General features: G+C 49.2%; 1 protein-coding gene across 1 annotated transcript; it reads left to right on the top strand.

Moving 5' to 3' along the window:
* The first annotated feature begins 3,842 nt into the window (after positions 1 to 3,842).
* Positions 3,843 to 18,630, top strand: KIF22 (kinesin family member 22). Its single transcript, XM_079720146.1, has 14 exons — positions 3,843 to 3,919; positions 10,785 to 10,980; positions 12,301 to 12,428; positions 12,519 to 12,673; positions 12,900 to 13,109; positions 13,190 to 13,420; positions 13,551 to 13,704; positions 13,831 to 13,966; positions 15,935 to 16,103; positions 16,620 to 16,788; positions 17,173 to 17,240; positions 18,037 to 18,249; positions 18,343 to 18,402; positions 18,493 to 18,630. Exons 1-14 carry the CDS (start codon positions 3,865 to 3,867, stop codon positions 18,538 to 18,540), a joined length of 1,992 nt encoding a protein of 663 aa, XP_079576272.1. The 5' UTR covers positions 3,843 to 3,864; the 3' UTR covers positions 18,541 to 18,630.
* The last annotated feature ends 1,171 nt before the right edge of the window (positions 18,631 to 19,801 follow it).

The raw sequence follows: 19,801 nt of genomic DNA, 5'->3' as shown, positions 1-19,801 counted from the left end.
CAGGGAAGCCCAGACCAATTAATAACATAGGCTATATGAGAGACCATTAAGGATGACTTCAGGCAGGAAGACTATATTAATATGTTTACATGTTTAACATGTCATACATGTTTATCTATTTCAGGGAAAACAGTAGGGAGAGATGAAAAATGGAAGAGACAACTAACATTTATTGGGCATCCATTATAAGTTCGGTACTCTTCAAAATTACCTCATTTAATTGTGACTACAATTCTATTGGAAAGTAGTAGCATTGTTCCCATTTTTCAGATGAAGTCACCAAGACAGAAGGCAGTTGATATGTTTGTAGGTGATGAGAGTCACAAGGACAGCTGTCAGAGGTCACTGTGTGTCCCCTCCTCCCAAATTTACACCCTTGCTTATTCCCCATTAGTATTTAATAACTGAGCAAATCCAAGCAAAAAGAAACTTTTTTTTTTTCCAATTCTCTGCTTCACTTTGCCATCAAAAGGAAATTCACCCAGAAACACTATGAATCTTAGTAGAGCAAATGTAAATGAGATCTGTTATCCTTAGTACAAAATTAGAGCTAAGAAAAATTACATTACTTCATTTGGTCATATTACAAGTATTTATTAGGTGCCTGTGATGTACCAGGCACTCTGCTAAATGTTGTTACTATACTTGTTCAAAGTCACAAACATAGTATGTAGCAAAGTCAGGATTAAACTCAGGTCTTTCTGATGTTAAAACCTGGGCACTTTTCACATGTCCTTGATTTTCAAATATCTTAGAAACAAAATCTTACAAGGAATGCCAATATGAGGATCACACAGTTGGGAAATCATGTCATGCTTCCACACACGAGTTTTGACAAATGCATATGCCTGTGTAACCCAAACTACTATCAAGATATAGGACATTACCATCACGCCAGAAAATTCCCTCTGGGCCCTTCCCAGCCACTTCCTGCCCCCAACTCTCAAGAGGCAATCACTTTTCTCACTTTGTCACCACAGACCAGTTCAGCTTCCTCTGCATTCAATCTGTTATTACATATCATGTAGCCTTTGCACTCATGAGAGAATAAGAGTGAAAAAGCAAACAACATCTTAGTATTGTTATGAAAATAGTTTTAACTTTATAGAGACCAGGGACCCCCAGGACCAGAGAATACCTGCTCTAGCAATTACAATATTTTGTTTTGTTTTAAATGTTAATATTCTTTTTTGTCTTCTCAAGGCAACCTCTGCAGAGCAAGCCTCATCATTCCAGTGAGCACAGCAAACTTGCCCATGCACAGCAGCCACCAAAGGTGACCTCAGTGCCTTTAGGAAAAGGCCTGTGTACAGCTCGGCCGGACCCCTGGGAGCTCCTCTGGGCAGTGTCCACCCCACCCACCGTGGCTCTTATATAATTAATTGTACATGAAATGAAGGAAAGGGTGTCCATGTGGGGGAGACTGGCATGGCTTCTTGGACACCCATGGTGCTCTGTTATCTGAGGACTCCTTCTCCACCTCGCCCCCCAAGTCTGGTTCTCTCTTTTCCAGCCCGCGTTCTCTTCCTCATCACTGTTGCTATGCCTGCTGTCCCAGATGAGCCTCATTTAATCTTCCCGGGCTTGAAGGACAGAATTATCTGCTTCATCCACTAGTCTCTTTCCAATTTTTATGGTGTAAGCTCTTGTATTCAACTTTCCTCTGCTCTCCTTTGCTACTTAAGGATCTAGTTCGGAAGTTTTTTTTAAAAATTACTGTTTCTTTCTCTTTGAATATCAGTTGTTTAACAATCCTAATTTCCACCAGGCAGATGCAGATCCCTAGGAAAGATCCAACCATTATTCCCTTTCAAGAGCTGAAGAAATGGAGGCACAAAGAGGCTAAATATCTCTACCCCAGGCGGCCTGGCAACAAAGCCCCGTACATAAGCTATTTTTTCAACCTCAGAAGCCCTGACTCCCTGACCTACGCTCTTTCCACTATTTCTGGCAGGTATCTTACCAAATATCTGGGAACTGGCAACAAATGTGAAAACATGAAGAGCCCCTGTGTAAAGTGCAGGGAAGACCAAACTGCTAATCATCTAATAGTTCTCGAAGTGTGGTCTTGGAAATTCTGGAGATCCCTGAGACACTTTCAGAGGTCTCCAAGGTCAAAATTATTTTCATAATAAAACTGAGATGCCATTTGACATTTTCCCTTGCATTCTTCCTTGGGTATACTGCCGAGTTTTCAAGAGGTTATATGATGTGTGGTATTACAACAGACTGACTACAGAAGCAGACATGAGAATCCTGGTATTTTGTCTTGAATCAGACATTAGATTTGTAAAAATGTAAAACAATACCACTCTTGTTACTATTTTTTTGCTTTGGAACATAGTCATTTTTAAAATTAAAATGTTTTCTACGTTCTATGTAATGGGTTTGTTATTGTAATTTTTGGCAATTTTTTTAATGGAGATATAATTCACATAACACAAAACTTACTATTTGTAAGTGTACATTTTAGTGGTTTTTAGTACATTCACTATGTTGTACAACTATCACCACTGTCTAATTCCAGAACATTTCCATCACCCCCAAAAGAAATTCCATACCTATTAGCAACAGTCCCAGTTCATCAACCCCTTACCATCCCTTGGCAACCATTAATCAACTCTGTCTCTACATATTTGTTTCTGTAAATTTTAACTGCATTAATACACGTTTTAAACTTGTATTCATTTCTAACACAGTAAATATGGGTAAATAAAGTCCATATAAACAGAAGATCTCTGGGGCCTCAATTTTTAAGAATTCAAAGGGATTCCAAGGCCCCAAAATTTGAGAACCACTGGTCTAATATTTGTTTTTTGATAGGCTGGACATAATGTCTAAATCAGGGCCCTACCAGAAGCTCAAAGATGGGATGATCATCCCTGGTTAGCTTCCAGAAGGGATAGGGAACTACTTAACAGACGACTAAACCCACAGGACATGGGACCAAGGGTGAAGTTGACTAAGTAACAGACCGAGCAATGCTTTAACCCTCACTCCGACGTGTTGAGTGCTGAGTTACAAAGTAAAGAACATCCGAGCTGGTCTCCTCGGCTCAGACATGCGACATAAGGGGACACAAATGTCACCTGGCCTCTGCACCCCTGAGTGGCTGTGGGCTCAGCAAGAGGTGAGTGCAGCGTGATTGTCCACAATCCAGCCAGCCTGGTCCTGACCTAAATTAGTGACCAGACGTTAAAGCACCGTTGACTTGTCCTGAGGGCATGTCCCCAAACCCACAAAACAATTCCCGCCTCACAAGCGCGAGAAACAACTTCTGAAGCAAGAAATTTTAAAACCGAAGACCACGACTAGTCGTTTAGAATAATCCCGTTTCCGCGAACATCTTCCTTATTCCTATAATGTGACTTATTATGCCACTAGAATAGCAAAAATTGTATTCAGTTCAGAGAAATTTTTGGAGAAATCGATGAAGTGCCTTCGATCCCCCTCTGCTTGATTTGTACCAAAATTCGTAGTTATTTGAGGGGGTAAAAAAATGAGGCGAAAACTCTACACTTAAAGCAAATCTATGCCTCGAAACCCAGAAGGTAAAAGGAACCCAGTGCCGGGCGGCGCTCACCAGCTCCCCCGACGGCCACTGCCGCCAACGCGTCGGGCTCCGGAGTTTGCGCGGGAGCGCCAGCCGGACGTCAACGGCCGCGTAGCCGACGTGCGCGCATGCATTCTACTCCAGGGGAAACTTTTTCTTACAGGACCCGGAGGCGAGCCCTAGAGGGCGGAATAGGGGCAAGGCACAAGCTGGGACTTCCGGCGGCAAGTAGCCGTGATTGGTGGAGCCCGGGAAAGAGGGCGGGGCAGCGGGAAATTCGAATGGAGAGGCGGGCCCAAGGAAGGAGTAGAATGGACGCTGGGGTCGCAGCGCGGAGGCGACGCGAGATGGCGGCGGCGACCTCGGGTACGCGAGCCCGGGCAGGGTGGGTGCCGTGGTCTGGAGACTTGTGGGGCGATAGGTCGGAGTCCGGTCCCGGCTCCGCGAGTTGTCCAGGAGATCCAGGAATAGGGCGGGGGCGTGGAGGGAGGAGCTGGGAGTGTGGGAGTCGTAGGCTGCTTCCTCCTCACTGTTTCTTGCTCTCGACGCAGATCTGTAGACCCGGGTTGAGACCTGGTTCCGGCGCACTTTTGAGCCCAGCGCACTTTTCCCTTGTGAGCTTCAGTTTTCTTCGTAAAATGGGGACAATGATCCATCTCAGATTACAAGAGTAAGCGAGCGAAGAGTAGCTAATACTCTAACCATAGGGACAAAAGGGAGCTGGATGCGCGTCTGGGGGAAGGGTTCATGTATGACGTGTTGTTTGGGTGCAGGGAGATCCGTGAGAGAGGTAAGAGTTTCAGACGGGCTGCAGCTGGGTGTGAGTTGACAGCATAGGATGTGCTGAGATCACAGAAAAGGGAAATAAGGGACTGTTTGTTTCCTTACGCTCTAGCCTTGGCAGTCAGCGCTATTTTAGGGTTGGAAAGGCTGTTAGGACATTCAGAATCTTGTTCTGCTCTGTTCCTGTAGACTGAATTCTGATCAGTGATTATAATGGGCACCATAGTAATTTATTTGAGACCTTAGTGTTTTTCAGCCCCTGTGAAGAAACAGCTATCTAGTAGGATGTCAAACACATGTTGAGCCCTTGCTAGGTGCCAGGCACAGTTGTAAGTACTTTATGACGATGAATCATTTAATCTCCACACAATGCTATGAGGTGGTTTACTGTTATTGTTCCTGTTTTACAGATGAAGAAACTGAGGCATAGATGGGTTAAAAAGCTTGCCCAAAGTTAACACAGCTAGTAAATATTAGGGTCTGAATTCACACCCAAGCAGTCTGATTCCAGAGCCTCTGCCCTTAACCATTATGCCCAAGCACATGATATTCCTGCTGTCTGAGCACAACACCCCCCCACCCTTCTAAGACCCACTGTGTCTGGTACATAGTAGATATCATAAAAATGCTTGAATGAACATTGTCCCTTCCCTAGAGGAGCTTATAGTCTGTTTCAGTAGATAGTCGTATAAATCTATAACATGAAAAGCAACGAGAGATATGTATAACCTGCTATAGGGAGCACAGAAGCTGAAGTAAACCCTTGGGTATTCTGGGAAGACTTCATTAAGGAAATGATATTTGAAGTGGGTTTCAAAGGTTGGATAGGAGTTTGCCAGGCTTTGGTGGGACGAAAAGACCACCAAATGATCGGTTTCTTATTTATGATGTAAAGAGGCCAAAGATGCTCTCTTTGGCTTAATTTCCTCATCAGTAAAAGAAGAGTTAAGTTGAATGAAGCTTGGGAGCTGTGGGAGAGGGGAAAATTAGGAGAAATAATTAGAAGTGCTAGCTTTGCCCAACCTCGAAGTTGCTTTTATGATGAAAGGGATAGACTCTTCTACCATTGGCAGATGTGTGCATGTGACTCTCCATCTGTCCTCCCCTGGATTGTGAGCTTTGAGGCAAGAATGGCAGTGGCCACTTTTATGAAGAAAACAGGAAATGAACAAGCCAATGTTTTATGTTAGTCAGTCAGATCTTAATTTGTTCAGCAAATATTTCCTGAGAGCCTAGTCTGTGCCTGGCATTGGGAATATAAAGGTGAGCAGAGTTCAGTTACTTGGAGAAGACAGACAAATATGCAGTTACAGTGGAGTGTGATGAGTGCTTGGATGGAGAGCCCATGGAGAGCCATGGGCTCACCTAACAGAGCCTTAATGGGGCAGTAATTTTACAAGGGAAGGGTTTTTTTTTTTTAGAGGAAGTAAGGTGTAAGGATTTACCTCAATTGCTTGGGAGGCGGCAGGAGGTGGTAAGGAAGATATTCCAGGGAGAGAGAATAGCATATGCAAAGGCCCAAAGGTGTGAGAGAACTTGGTGTGTTGTAGGAATTGAAGGAAATTCATTTGACTGAGAGCTTACAATACAAGGAAGGAAGTGGAGGGAGAATGATTGGAAGGGAATGAGACTGGAGGCAAGGAGACCAGTTGGGAGGCTGTTGAGATGAAGACAACCTTGGCAAAGATTGTGCAGTGGGGATGGAGAGAAGTAGACTCATTTTAAAAGGTAGACTTGACAGATGTTAATGAAGAACTGGTGTGGGAAATGAGAGAGAAGGTGGAGTTAAGAAAGACTCTCCCATCTTTGGGGTTGGTTCCATTTATTTACATTAGAGAGCATAGAAGGAAGATGGGGTTGCAGAGAGATGGGGAAGGATTCAGCTTAGGATGGGTGGAGTTTGAAATACCTGAGAACCATGTAAGAAGAGGTGTCAGGGCAGCAGCTGGGAATGCAGATCCGAAGTTCAGGAGAGCCTGTGGTGTGGAGGTGTCAATTAGGAGTCATCAGCTTTGAGGTGGTAACTGAAGCCAAGAGAGCAGGTGACCTTGCCCATGATTAGTCAGTCAGTAGTGGTTCTCAACTAGGGGCAGTTTTGTTCCCTGTAGGGACATTTGTGATGTCTGGAGACATTTTTGGTTGTTACACTGGTGGGGCAGGGGCTACACTTCCTACAGTGCACAGGGGGCCCCCACCCCCAAAGAATTGTCCAGCCCCCAATATCAATAGTGCAGAAATTGAGCAACCCTGATCTGGAGAGAGGATAGAAGGAGTTTAGGAAAAACATTTAAGACTGGCAGAAACTGAGAAGGAGTGAGTAGAGAGCTGGTGGGTGGCAGGGAAACTAAGGGAAAAGTACGTTTCCCAAAGGAAAGCAGATCAAGGGTGTTGAATACTGCTGCGAAGTCAAACAGGATGGGGACTGAGCTTGCCTATTGTATTTAGCAGTAAGGAGGTCATTGGTGACCCTGCTCAGGGCAGAAGTGAGTTGCTGCCTTGAGGGGAGTGAGTAGCAAGAGAAAGAGTGTAATAATAACAATAACAATAGCTTACATTGCTGAATACTTACTGCCAGCACTGTGCTAAACATTGTATGTACATTATTTCTCTGACTCCTCACAGTCTTATGAGGGTAGATACTGTTGTTTTTATAACAAGTAACTAAGGCTTCAGCTTCCCGGGTGGCTCAGCGGTTAAGAATCCGCCTGCCAATGCAGGGGTCACGGGTTCGAGCCCTGGTCCCGGAAGATCCCACATGCCGCAGAGCAACTAAGCCCCCTGAGCCACAACTACTGAGCCCATGTGCCACAACTACTGAAGCCCATGCACCTAGAGGCTGTGCTCCGCAACGAGAAGCCACCGCGATGAGGAGCCCGCGCACCGCAAGGAAGAGTAGCTCCAGCTCGCCGCAACTAGAGAAAGCCCGCGCACAGCAACGAAGACCCAACACGACCAAAAATAAATAAATAATTTTTTAAAAAAGGTAACTATACAAAAACAAAGACAAAAAAACAACTAACGCTTGAAGAGGTTAAGAAGCCTTCCCAAGGTCACACAGCTAGTAGATGGAACTTGTCTCCGACTCTAAGGCTCATGGGGATACAAAGATGAAGGGGCTGAGAAGGCCCAAGGAATCACATAATGAACTTTGGAGTCAGACCTTCATCTGAAACTGTCACTAGCTAGCTGTTGACTATGGGCAACCTAGCTAACCTCTCTATACTGACGTTTCCTCATTTGGAAAATGGATGAATATATAATAAAACACTTACTGAGCTTTTATCAAGTACCAGTGCTGTGCTAAGCACTTTTACATGAATTACCTTATTATTATTGCCTTAACAGCCCAACGAGTAGTTATTTTTATTTATTCCCACTTTTACAGGTGTGGAAATTGAGGCACAGGAGTGGAAAATCATTTCCCCAGCTTATTTAGTTAGTTGTAAGTGGCAGAGCTGGGATTAGAACCCAGGCCATCTTACCTTGAATTTTTTCCAACCTTGAATTATTACCAACCTACTTACTATATACTAGTTACTCTGTTGACATTTTACTTCTTTCAATCCTTGTTAAGCTCTTCCAAGGCCCTCCCCACCCCATTTTATAGACAAGGAAACTGGGGCATATGGATATTAAATCACTTGCCCAGGGTCACAAGCTAATAAGTGTTAGAGCTGGAATTTAAATTCAGCTCTGTCTAGCCAGAGTCTATACTCTTTCTTCAACACCAGACTTCCCCTTCCCTTTGTATTGATCACTGAACTTCCTTAAGTGCTTCTGTATCTGCCATCTTTCTCTGTTCTCACCAAAAAAACCCTGGGAAAGATAGGAAAGGAGAGGCTCCTGCACACATTTTTGACAAGTCAGTGAACCTCTTTGCATCTTAGCTTTCTTATCTGCACGGGTGCATCTGCAGGTTTCTACTTACTTCTGACTTTTAGGATTGCCATGAGGGTCAAGTGAAAACTAGATGCCCAAGTGCTTTGTAAACCTTAAAGTGAGAAATGGTGTTACTAGCTTCATTTGTCAGATGGAGGAACAGAGGCCCAGTTTTTGGGGTTTTTAAAATATTTATTTATTTATTTATTTGGCTGTGTTGGGTCTTAATTGCGGCATGTGGGATCTTCCTTGCAGCACGCAGAATCTTCTGTTGTGGCATGCAGGCTCTAGAGTGCACCGGCTCAGTAGTTGCAGCACGCGGGCTCAGTAGTTGCGGCACGCGGGCTCAGTAGTTGTGATGTGCGGGCTTAGTTGCCCTGCAGCATGTGGGATCTTAGTTCCCCAACCAGGGATCGAACCTGCGTCTGCTGCATTGGAAGGCGGATTCTTAACCACTGGACCATGAGGGAAGTCCGAGGCCCAGTTTTTGGAATGGACTGTCTGCTATGTGTATACCTTACTTATGCATAAGGTTCTTCCCAGGGTTAGTCTGTCCACCTTTTTGTCCTGCTGTTTCTGTGCTGGCCAGCCTCTTGCCTTATATGAGGCCTGTGGTTCCCAACAATCAGCTGCTACCACCAGCAAAAAAAGGAGAGAGTCAGAGCTACCAAGAACTTTCCCACGTACCCAGCTGGTACATGACAGGGAGGCAATACGACATCCTCATTAAAAGCAGATTTTTAGAGATGAGATCTAGGTTTGAATTCTGCTGTTAGCTGTGAGTTATAGTATGGTATCCTCCAATATAAAATAGAGAAATACCCTCCTCGTAAGATTTTTTTTCAGCCCATTCAATCCTCACAGAAATAGAGGCTTTTTTTTTAGTTTTATCTTAACTGTTTTCTGATGATAAAAATAATTCATAATCGCCCCCCAGCCCCCCCACCAAATGACTTAGATTTAATTGTGGGAAGCAAACTAAACAGAAAGCTTACCATAGATGATTGCATGTTAGCGCCTTTGCAAACTGAGCTGGGACAGAAAGGGACTGGGGGCTGCCTCTTAACCTTATCCCTTCCAAAGATGTCCACAGTGTCATTATTATTATTATTTTTTTTTTTTTTTTTTTTTTTTTTTTGCGGTACGCGGGCCTCTCACTGCCGCGGCCTCTCCCACTGTGGAGCACAGGCCCTGGACACGCAGGCCCAGCGGCCATGGCTCACGGGCCCAGCTGCTCCGCGGCATGTGGGACCCTCCCGGACCAGGCCACGAACCCGTGTCCCCTGCATCGGCAGGCGGACTCCCAACCACTGCGCCACCAGGGAAGCCCTTATTATTATTTTTTAATGCAAACATTACAGCATTACAGAACTGGGTAACATAGAAAATAAACCCACATAATCCCCCATTGAGAGAAAACCATCATTAACAGTTTGGCAGGGGGCATATGATGTATGTATGTATTTATATGTATAATAAACTCCAGGTAAGAAACAAAGGCACAAAAAGGTCAGGCAGTTCATTGACTGATTTTAGATAGGGGCATATGTCAACTCTTTTAATCCTAGAACAACCCCATGAGGTCCTGGTCGGCTACACCTTGACTGATCAAAGTGTGTCCCACCAGCAGTAGCAGCATCACCTGGGAGTTGCTAGAAATGCAGAACCTTAGGCATCTCCCCAGGGACTGAAGCCAAATTCATATTTTAACTAGATCTTCCAGGTTATTTGTGTATGCATTACAGTCTACACCCCACTGGACCTACTTACTGAGTGGGATAGGAAATGAGGCCAAGCTTGGGGACACCCACAGCATGGCCAGGGTGGAAACAGCTTCCCCTGAAATGAGCTGTGGCCCCCAGCCCTCCCAGTGGTATCCGCAGGACCCCAGCCTCCAGGCGGCCTTCCCTGCCTCTGTTGTCAAGGTTACGGGGGTCTCTAGTCTACTAAGATGCTGGGGTTTTGTTCTGCTTATTCCTCTGAAGAGCAAAAAGACACAATGTAGATTATGGTACAAGATAAAGTAATAGCCGCATGGATCCAGGCATAAAACACTGAGGTGCTTGGAAGAGCTGCTGTGCCTCTACGAGCGTCTTCACTGGTAAAATGGGACTAACGGAAGCTACCTCTCAGTGACACCATGGAGATTAAAGTGTGCCTAGCATGTAGTCAGTGCTTCATAAATATTAACGTTTGCTAAGTACATGATCTGGTTTAGAGTCCCAGCCTATAGATAATCTCTCTCCTTCAAACCCGCCCCACCCCGCCCCACTGCACTCTGCCTGAGACCATGTATTTGATTCATCTTTTTCTTCCATCCTGCCCTTCTGTGCTCGCCCTCACCAACAGAACACACAGTTCTCCTGCCTCACCAGTTCTCCAAGGGGGCCGTGCTTTCACACCTCCAGGCTTTTGCACATGCCTTTCTTTCTGCCTGGAATGCTTGGCAGGGACCCTACTCATCCTTCAGGGGTCAACTAAGTTAACTACCTCCTCCTCCAAGACCGCTACCCTTACTTCTCAGCAAAGCTACCACCATACTTCACACCTAAAGAGTATCTTCTTCCAGGAGCCGGTCGCTGTCGGCTAAGCAAGGTGGGAGCTGGCCGGCGCCCACCTCCAGCTCGAGTAAGGGTAGCTGTACGACTGCGGCCATTTGTGGATGGAGCAGCTGGAGAAAATGATACCCCCTGTGTACGAGGCCTGGACAGCTGTTCTCTAGAGATTGCCAACTGGAGGAACCACCAGGAGACTCTCAAATACCAGTAAGGTTCAGGCCACTCTACCTCCTATCCTCTCTCTTCTAGGCCTGCTCACACTATCACTTGCCCAAACAGTTTCTCAGACCTTCCTCCTCAGGATCCTTGCTCCTTCCTTAGCACAGCTTTGTTCGCCACACCTTCGTTTGTTCATTCAGAAAATGTTCATAGGTGCCCACTGTGATAGGTTCTCTGTAGGATACTGTGGGGAAGACTGGGGGCTGAATCAGACACAAGTTACTGTTCACGGTCTTACAGGGGAAATAGGCACAAAGTGGGGAAGGAGCAGCAAAGGTCAGCAGGGGAGCCCCACCTCGGGTCTTGGGGAGGTGTGGGAAGGGTTGGGGGAGCACAGACCAGCTAGCCAACCCAGGCTACAGCTGGGTGGTGTTGGAGGCAACCACCTACGTTTGGGGACAGAACTCGCAAGGGCAGCTACTTTAAAATTCCTTTGGAGATTTAAAGTTCAGCCTCCTTGGCCTGTTAATCTAGGCCAGAGGGTGGCAAACTACAGTCTGCAGGTCAAATCTGCTGAGAATCTTTTTGTAAATAAAGCTTTATTGGAACATAACCACGCTCGTTTATTTACGTATTATCTGTGGCTGCTTTCTGCCCGACTGCAGCGGCAGAGTTGACTAGTTGTGAAAGGAACCATGTGGTCCACAGAGCCCCAAATATTTACTATCTGGCTTTTTATGGAAGAAGTTTGCCAGCCCTGTTCTAGGCCCTTGACAATTTGGCTTCAGTTTCTTTCCAGCCTCATTCCCCCTAACACATGCTACACTCCACGTATACTAATCCCTGCTGTGGCCTTAGCCACAGCTTCTCCGCTGGAGTGCAGTGAATGGACTACAGGTGTGTTGAGTCTCATCTAGTCATAAGCAGCATCCTCTCTTTACTCCATTACAGTGTACAAATACTACTTTCTATATATCCTGTGATATACCCTGCCCTTTCATACCATGTCTTGTTTGTGTGCTATTTTTGATACTTAGAGTATCTTTCTCTTCTCTGGCAAAATCCTCCTTCCCCAGGCAGAGTGCTACTCCAAGTGCGTTCTCATCTTCGTTTCCTGAATTGCAGCAAAGTATGGGTATCTATGTATGCCACCAGGCTGCAGAACTCCCAAGAGCAGGGACATCAAATTCATCTCTGTGTTTCTACACCAATACAGAGACTGGGATGGAACGGTGTTCAGTGGGTGCTTTCTTAGGTCTTTGTGCAAGAAAAAGGTTAGAGACTCTTAAATCTGAGACCAGTTTTATCCTCTAGGTCTGGGCGAGAATGGAACCCTCCACTAATCCCCTCCTTTCTTCCTGCCTGCAGGTTTGATGCTTTCTATGGGGAGAGGAGCTCTCAGCAGGACATCTATGCAGGATCAGTGCAGCCCATCCTAAGGCACCTGTTGGAAGGGCAGAATGCCAGTGTGCTTGCCTATGGGCCCACAGGAGCAGGTGAGGAAGCCAGATACAGAACAGCTACGGGTCAGAAAGGGCTCGGGAGTGGGGAAGAAATTCTCACAGCTCTTTCCACTCCTTTTCCAGGGAAGACGCACACAATGCTGGGCAGCCCAGAGCAACCTGGGGTGATTCCCCGGGCTCTCATGGACCTCCTACAGCTCACAAGGGAGGAGAGCGCTGAGGGCCGACCATGGGCCCTCTCTGTCACTATGTCCTATTTAGAGATCTACCAGGAAAAGGTGAGGCCCCTTTCTGATCGGGGAGGGAAGAGACAAAGGGTCAAAATCAGACCCAGTTCTGGAACATGAAGCTCTTCTCTAGCAAGAAGACATAAGACCTGGAAAGACAGAGGTTGGGGTAGTGGATGGCACAACTCTGAGAATCAGCAGAGAAAAGGAGCCTGATAGCCAGGAAGTAAGCAGCCTGTAACTGGAGGATTGGCCCTACCTCCCACTGCTCAAACAGGTATTAGACCTCTTGGAACCTTCATCAGGAGACCTGGTGATCCGAGAAGACTGCCGAGGAAACATCCTGATTCCGGGCCTCACGCAGAAGCCCATCACTAGCTTTGCTGATTTTGAGCAGCATTTCCTGCCAGCCAGTCGAAATCGGACAGTAGGAGCCACCCGGCTCAACCAGCGCTCCTCCCGCAGTCACGCTGTGCTCCTGGTTAAGGTGAGGCCCACTGACAGGGGTGAGGACCTGGGAAGCCCCTGGAGCCTAAGCTAAACTGGAGCCCTTGCTCTTACCCCCAGGTGGATCAGCGGGAACGTCTGGCCCCATTTCGCCAGCGGGAGGGAAAACTCTACCTGATTGACTTGGCTGGCTCAGAGGACAACCGGCGCACAGGCAACAAGGGCCTGCGGCTGAAGGAGAGTGGAGCCATCAACACCTCCCTCTTTGTACTGGGCAAGGTGGTCGATGCGCTGAACCAGGGCCTCCCTCGGGTGCCCTACCGGGACAGCAAGCTTACTCGCCTGTTGCAGGTCAGGCCTCCCATCTCGGGTTAAAGGAGCTGGAGAAGGGGGTTCTCAGGCCTGCTGGGGTGTTGGGGAACAGCAGTCAGGGAAGGGGAAGGTGGGGCTTCTGACCCACCCACCCTGCCCCATCCCTCAGGACTCTCTGGGTGGCTCGGCCCACAGCATCCTGATCGCCAACATTGCCCCTGAGAGACGCTTCTACCTAGACACAGTCTCTGCACTCAACTTTGCAGCCAGGTCCAAGGAGGTGATCAATCGACCTTTTACCAATGAGAGCTTACAGCTTCATGGTGAGGACCGGGGTTGGTAGGAGTGGAAAGGCCCAGTTTGGACAGCTGGGGAGTTTGCTGAGTCCACCAAGCATCAGCATAGAAGTTGACACCCCCTTTTTCCCCTACCCTGCCATCTTCCCCTAGTCTTGGCACCTATTAAACTGTCTAAGAAAGAACTGCTAGGCCCATCAGAAGCAAAGAGAGCCCGAGGCCCTGAGGAAGAGGAGACTGGGAGTCCTGAACCCCCAGCAGCTCCATCTTCTGCCTCCCAGAAACTCAGGTGAGCAGAGAGGGAGGGGTCTTGGGCATATTCCCTTTCCTGTTGTGTCTGGGTTGGGTGCAGAGTAGCATTGGGTTTAGCCTGTCGGATGCTTGAGCTGTAAACTTGTTCTTCCACTGGATTCACCCAAAATCCTACTCTACTGAATTCACTGAAGTGCTAAGATCAACCTCCAGCCTTGACGCTACAGCTGGGGGCCATAAGGAGGCTCCCCCTTGAGCTCCTAGCCCCGCCTTTCTGTTTTCCAACCCCTTTAGGCAGTCAGCAAAGTCTCACATTTTGGCACCGATGTTTCAAGGATGAGTACTTTTGCTTCTGGTTCAAGGAGTAATGAGGACCCAGTCTTTCAGGTCCCAAGGGTAAGAGCAAAGCAAAGGAGATAAGAGATGAAGAGAGATGTCTCATTGAGACTCAGTCTGTATGTTAGAGTCCAACCTTTCTGTGACTTTCCATGGAGTCAGTTGCTGTCCTAACTTTGCCCTGCTTCTACCCTCAATCCAAACAAAGCCTCTCTAAACCAGGGAGGTGTGTGGCCTCCCTCCCTGGTTCTGATAGCCCCACCTCATGGCCCAGTATGCACTAATATTCAAGTCACCTGTTTAGTGGTCTTGCTTTCTGTGTCTGGCCACCTAGCCCTTCAAGGAACCAGCTGCAGTTTGAACTTTGTCCTTTTTCTACCCCTAGCCCAAATAAAGCTTCTCTAAACTCTGTAAGTCCTAAGACTAGAGGTGACCTGAGGCGGCCAAGAATTCGTGTACAGTCTGCCCCAGGGGACTACTGTAGTTAAGGAAGGATGGCATACATAAAAAGGTGCTTGGTGCTTGTGTTCGCTTGGAACCCCATCTCTCAATCTTGTCCTTCTTAAGCCATTTGCCAGCAGCCCCCTCTCCTATGTGTACAGACTCAGAGAAACATACACACCCGTACATCTGTATTGTGTGTGAAACAGGCAAGGTCTCTGTCAGATAGGCACCTTGGGTAATCTCAAGAGAATGGGGCACATCAGACCTAGACAGACCCTGACCTCAGGGAGCTCAAGTTTCAGTAGAGGAAGCAAGATGGGAACATCATTATATGATGCAAGGTTGATAGTACAGAGCACAATAAGGAAGGAGGATCCTCTTGTTCTGTGAGAGCCGGGAAGGAAGAAATGACTTCTGTGTTCACCCGTATTTTCTGATCCTGCCCTCTTGTTCTGTGAGAGCCGGGAAGGAAGAAATGACTTCTGTGTTCACCCGTATTTTCTGATCCTGCTCTTCTAGGCAGGATTATACACAAAGAACAGGACAGTCTCTGTCCTCGAGGAGCTAGTTCACAGTGTAGGAAAGAAGATATACAATCAAGCTGGCATCGTGGGAAAGGGGACATCAAACTGACTTTGAATGATAATTGAGATCAGGTGTGAGGGGAAAAATTCCGGACAGAAGGAACAAGTGTTAGGCATTGTCATGTTCAGATTAAGTCAGGACTGTTTGAATGGGCCTTTCCTACTGCTCACCGGAGAAAGGCTTGGCATTTGAGGTCTTCAGTGGTTTTCAGAGCCCTGCTGAAGATGACCTCCTCTGTGAATCTTTCACCGACTGCCCCTCCAAATGGACAGGCACCTGGCCCTTGCTGTCACCTTATCACGGTCTCTTACTTTGTTAAGACAGTGAGTGCCTTCAGGGCAGCGCGGTGTCTTAGACCCCATGAATACCTGCCACTCAGGTGTTCATTAAATGCTTCTTCTCATCTGATCTCCTGGAATCCCTGAGAAGTTACTTGGGCAGGTAGTGATCAATCCCCCTTCACCTGAAGAAGGCACAGCACCCAGAGAGTCTCGATGATTTGTTCAGGGTTGCCTAGCAAGTTAACACCAGGGTTCTGGAACCACAGAAACACCAAGTTAAGGCAGGATGAGGGGAATCTGCGGCTGGAGAGGGTGATGAGAGAAGATGTAAGTGGGAAGAAACTTCTTTGTCTGCTCAGCCCCCTACAGAAGCTAAATAGCATGGACCCAGCTATGGTGGAGCGCCTTCTAACCTTGGACCGTCTGCTGGGCTCCCAGGGGAGCCAGGGGACCCCTCTGCTGAGCACCCCGAGGCGGGAGCGGATGGTGCTTATGAAGACAGTGGAGGCGAAGGATCTGGAAATTGAGGTAAGTGTTGGGGGGATGGGGCTGGGATTCCTACTGGCCTTGAGAAGCAGCCCGAGGATCTTCAGATAGGGAAGGACACTGAAAGGCTGGACCAGCATCCAATTTTCACCCAACACTGGAATCCCTCAGTTCTCCAGCTTCTGCTTGAATGTCCTTAACATGGCTGAACTTTGAAAAATAATTGAGATCAGATGTGAGGAGGTGAGAGAAAAAAAAATTCCAGGTAAAAGTACAAATGCAAGACATTGCCATTTCCTAAAACTCAGTTCATATTAAGTGAGGACTCTCTGCTTGAACTTCCCTTCAGTATTTCACAAGGAAGCTTGTTCCACCTCTGGACAGCCCTGATCATTATAAAGCCCTTAATTACATTGGGCTCCAGTTGTCTCCTGGTAATTTCTCCTGTTGGTCCTCGCCCTGCCCTTTTAAAGCCTCAGAGCCCTGCACACTCACTGTCCTCATCTACTGCCCTAAAGTTGGTTCTGGGTCATATCTCTCCCTGATCCTTTCTAACAGAGGCTTAAGATGAAGCAAAAAGAACTGGAAGCCAAGGTGCTGGCCCAGGAGGCTGCAGACCCAAAGGAGAAAGAGAACTATTCTCCCACAATGCTCCGACCCCTTGCCCGCCGCACAGTCACAGTGGCTAAGCCCCTCAAAAAGGCTGTGGTGATGCCCCTACAACTGAGTAAGTTTGGCTCTGGCGGCCAGGAGGGCCCAGATAACAGAGATCTTAGAAGGAAGGAGGTGTTTGGAGCAGCTGTCCTCATGTCATTCATGTCCTCCCACCATGGGAAGGGGGAGGAGGATGTGAAATAAGAGCTGGGTGCACTGCTCTCGGGCATTTAGTACCATGGGGTAGACTGACCAGTGCATGACTGATTATCATGCAAGACCAACTGAGATTAGTTTAAAATACAGGTATAAGAAAGGTTGTGTGGAAACAGAACAAAAGAAGATTAACTCAGGCTGGAGGGGAACTGGGGAATCAGTAATGGAAGAACCAAGTGGCTACCAGGGGGGCTGAGAAGTGGCCTCTGCTGTGATTCCAGCTCACAATTCTTGCTTTCAGTTCAGGAGCAGGCAGCATACCCAAATGCCGAGATCCATATCTTGAAGAAGAAAGGCCGGAAGAGAAAGGTGAGAGTAGCCGAAGGCTTAGGCTATACCTAGAACCCAGAAGAATTTAAGGGGTAGAGAGCTCTGGTGAGAAGAGTACTGGCCAAAGAGTTACATGGCCTGTCAGAACACTTATCAGCTATTTACAACTCTTCCAAGTTGCTTACCCTCTGAATGCAGTGATGTCTCATAGGGCATTTAGGATGAAATGCAGTAATATGAATGTACTTAGTGGGGTGGGTGTCCATCACCTGTTACTTTCCTTTCTTCGTGATGGCTCTTACTCTCGGTCAGTAGCTACTTACTAGGTACAGTGTGCAGCCTGGGTCCTGCCCTCTACAAACTTCAGAGCGCATTTAGGCAAATAGCCTAAACAGTCAAGAAATGAAGCAACACTGAAAGACCTACCTAAAAACTGAGATGACATCGGGAGTGTGTCACTTGTTGAGTACCTTCTATGTGCTTTCCTAGGGGTGAAAGAGCTTATTCTTTCCTTTTAGAAATGAGGGACCAGATTTAAGAGTTTACTATGTGTTTTACATTCATTAACTCATTTGATCTTCACAGCAACACTATTCTACTCTTTCACAAGTCGGATAAAATGACAACCCAGAGAGTGACCAGAGGGAAGGGTTTTGGGACAGACACTGGACAGGAGGGAAAGAGAGGCTGGGGAGGGCGGGGAGGTAGGTGCTGTTAGGTTCCTAGCCTTGGCAGAGGAGTCCAGAGTGGTTTACTGCCGGGCGCTGAACAGCACCCGGCAGTAAACCACTGCTGTTACTGCTGTTTCTGTCACTCACCTCCTCCTGCCTCATAGCTGGAGTCCCTGGATGCCTCAGAGCCGGAGGAGAAGGGTGAGGACTGCTGGGAGCTACAGATCAGCCCGGAGCTACTGGCCCATGGGCGCCAAAAAATATTAGATCTGCTGAATGAAGGGTCAGCCCGGGATCTGCGCAGCCTGCAGCGCATTGGCCAAAAGAAGGCTCAGCTCATCGTGGGCTGGAGAGAGCTCCACGGGCCCTTCAGCCAGGTAACAGCCCAGGAAGGACAGCCCCGGAATGGAGTTGGGTGGGGGGAGCCTGGCACTCCCTAGACCCCCTCCCCATCGCTGCTGTCCTGCCAGGTGGAGGACCTGGAACGCGTGGAGGGCATATCCGGGAAACAGATGGAGTCGTTCCTGAAGGTGAGCTCACGAGACTCGGGCCCCCTCCTCCCTCTAGCCTGTGCCCTGCCCGGCCCTAACGCTGCTCTCCCTTTCCCTCCTGTGTTGCAGGCGAACATCCTGGGTCTTGCCGCGGGCCAGCGCTGTGGGCCCTCCTGACTGCCGGCTCTCCTCCTCACTCTGCCTTTTTTTTTTCCTTTTAAATCCTTGTGTAATTGCTTGTCTTGTAAATACAGTTTTCACTCCGTTGCTTCAGCCTGATTCTTGGGACTGCGAGGGCGGGGCCGGGGTATAACTGCTCTTGGGATGGGCCACAAGCTTTGCGGGATAACTTCTTTGGGCGCCATCTTCGGGAAAACACGAAGCAGCGCAGGATTGTAAATAAACCGCTGGAGTGGGAGGGGGAAGGGACGGTGGCCGAGAGGACACAAAAAGCTACCGCGAGAGTCCGAGGACGACAACCGTTAGGCGGGCGCGCGCTTAGAGCTTAGCCCCGCCCCATCCGTACCCCCGGCGCGCGCTCCCCTACTCTCCCGCTCGGCAACGACAGCGAGCTTGTGCGCGTGCGCGCGAAATAACGGCCGCTGGTGGAGGGAGGCGGGGGGTGGAATCTTTGAGGGGGGAAAGAGAAGCCGCCCCGTCTCCCGCGCGCCCACCACCTGCGCCATCGTCAGCCAATCAGAGGCCGTCTCAGGGGTCTCGCGCTTAGGGCGACTCCAGCTGCTGGGTGGCTCCCCCGTCCCTCCTCCCGCCAGAGTCCCTCTCGTACCTCCCCCCTCCCGCTGGCCTCGCGCGCGCTCGCGCTCGCGCCCGCTCCAGCCTCTTGTGTGTCCTCGCGCCCCCCGCCCGCCCTCCCTCCCTCCCCGCGCGCAGTGTGCTCCGCTCCCCCCCACCCTCCTCCTCCTCCTCCTCCTCCCCCCCCTCCCGCCCGCCCCGCGCGCCTCCTCCCCGGGTTCCCCCTCCCCCACTGCCGCCTCCTCCTCCTCCTCCCGCCCCAGGGTGAGCGCGAGCCACCTCCCTCCCTCCCTCCGCCATGGATCCAGGCAACTGGAGCAGCTTCATCTTCCAGGTAACAACCCCCTCCCCCGCCCCACCCCCCCTTCCCACACCCCCTCCCGCCCGCCCTCCCTCCCGTCCCACCCCCCCTCCGCGCGCCCGGTGCGCGCGCAGCTGTCCCCCTCCCTCCCTCGCGCCCTCCCCCGCCCTCCCCGAGGCGCCGGCTGGGCGCGCGCGCGGCGGGGGCCGAGGCTGCTCCCTCGCTCCCCCCACCCCGCCCCGCCAGGCTCCAACCGCCGCCGCCGCCGCCGCCGCCCGGGCCCCCGCCCCCGGCCCCCGGCCCCGCGGGGCCTCCCGCCCCCACCCAGGGGGCGTCGCCGCCGCCGTCTCCGCCGCGCTCCGCGGCCCGCCAGGCGCCCTCCTT

This window comes from Hyperoodon ampullatus (assembly GCF_949752795.1).
Source record: "Hyperoodon ampullatus genome assembly, chromosome: 14".
NCBI classification, from domain to species: domain Eukaryota; kingdom Metazoa; phylum Chordata; class Mammalia; order Artiodactyla; family Ziphiidae; genus Hyperoodon; species Hyperoodon ampullatus.
Note: the sequence above shows the minus strand (reverse complement) of the source record. Positions and strands in the feature narration are given on the sequence as shown.

What these genes read in the sequence shown, in the direction of transcription:
- KIF22 (XM_079720146.1), top strand. Translation starts at nt 3,865, where the DNA reads ATGGACGCTGGGGTCGCAGCGCGGAGGCGACGCGAGATGGCGGCGGCG. An exon ending in CGAAGGATCTGGAAATTGAG is followed by an intron (nt 16,104 to 16,619) that starts GTAAGTGTTGGG and finishes CCTTTCTAACAG; the next exon opens with AGGCTTAAGATGAAGCAAAA. An exon ending in GGTGATGCCCCTACAACTGA is followed by an intron (nt 16,789 to 17,172) that starts GTAAGTTTGGCT and finishes TCTTGCTTTCAG; the next exon opens with TTCAGGAGCAGGCAGCATAC.